The sequence below is a fragment of the Penaeus monodon genome, chromosome 24 (assembly GCF_015228065.2).
Source record: "Penaeus monodon isolate SGIC_2016 chromosome 24, NSTDA_Pmon_1, whole genome shotgun sequence".
NCBI classification, from domain to species: domain Eukaryota; kingdom Metazoa; phylum Arthropoda; class Malacostraca; order Decapoda; family Penaeidae; genus Penaeus; species Penaeus monodon.
The window spans coordinates 40324562-40325916 of NC_051409.1; the positions used below are offsets into that span (position 1 = coordinate 40324562).

The 1355-nt window shown below is 36.2% G+C and overlaps 1 protein-coding gene across 1 annotated transcript in view; it reads left to right on the forward strand.

Moving 5' to 3' along the window:
• LOC119589022 (kielin/chordin-like protein) overlaps positions 1-1355 on the forward strand; it is a gene marked incomplete at its 3' end in the record, with an annotated part of 7962 nt that overhangs the window by 1027 nt on the left and 5580 nt on the right. The window contains 1 exon segment of the mRNA XM_037937610.1: positions 725-859. Within this exon segment, the coding sequence (XP_037793538.1) occupies positions 725-859 (135 nt within the window).

A 1355-nucleotide genomic window follows, 5' to 3' on the forward strand; every position in this document is an offset into this window, starting at 1 on the left:
CACGAAAAAGGAAGAAATATTACATTAAGATGAACAGATAACTTTAAAACGAGTCTATGAACATATTAAAAAAAAATCTATACGGGTAATTATTCATGCACTTATTATACTATAGAAGATATCACACATATCCAGATGAATCTAGTCACTTATTCAACCAAGTCTGTTCACCCATACGAACGAATCGTAACCCTTACCCAAACGAGCCATTATATTTAAACAAACGAGGCCATTCACTCTTGCATCCAAACAAACACTTAACCACAAGGAGAATGTTTTAATGACAACATAAATAGCAGAGTCAATGTACTTGTTTAGACGAATCCACACATTTGTTTACTTCTTTAAAGGTCATGAAAGACCATACACTTACTAAGGGGTCCATACAGTGGTCCAAACAGTTATTCGGAGTCTATGCATTTATTCAGTAGTTCAGATATTCATTCAATATTCCTTTTTTTAAGCCAAACACCTATTCAAGAGTCCATGTACTTACTGCAGGGTTTACTTTCTTATTTTAGAGTCCAAACACTTATCTAAGATTCCACACACTTATCTCAGAGTCCATGCACTTATTCAAGAGTCTCTGCAGTTTTAGAAGAGGCTATACACTTATCTAAGAGTCCACAAACATTTCCAAGAGTCCATACACTTATCCAAGAGTCCTTCCATTTACTCATGCACCCCAATACACCAACCTATACCATCACTTCTCATCTTACAGACGCTGGCATCTTCGCAATTCGAGAGGAGTGTACTCAGTCGCTGAGGTGTTGCATGCACCCGTTTCTGTCGAAGGAGTTCAATGATTGCTGTTCACTCTTTGGCTGCTGTCCCTTGTGTAGCAGAGAACCTCATGGTAAGACTGTTCGAGAGTTTATACAATGATTTTAGAGTCCAGACACTTATTTGAGAGTCTCCATACATTTATCTGAGAGTATAACATTCATTTCAGAATACATAACTTATCCGATAGTCCATGCTGTTATTTAAAGGTCCATGCACTTATTTCTGAGTCCTTACACTTATTTGAGAGTCTGTTTACTTATTCAAGAGTCCATTCACTTATCTACTTTCACTCATTGCTGTTAACTATGCGGGTTGTGTAGCAAAGATGCAAGTAGAAATAGATATAATTAGGATAGTGATAATATCTGTTGTTGCTGTAGTGGTATTCCTTATAGGAGTATTTACAGATTTTGCTCTTGCTTTTGAGTAGCAATAGTGATGGCAGTAGAAGTATTAATCAAAGTAATAGTGGCTTCGTAGTTGTAGTGGTTTCTGTTAGCATTGGCGGTAATGGGATTGTAGCATATACGTGAAATGTAAAAAAATATATATATATTTTTTTACGT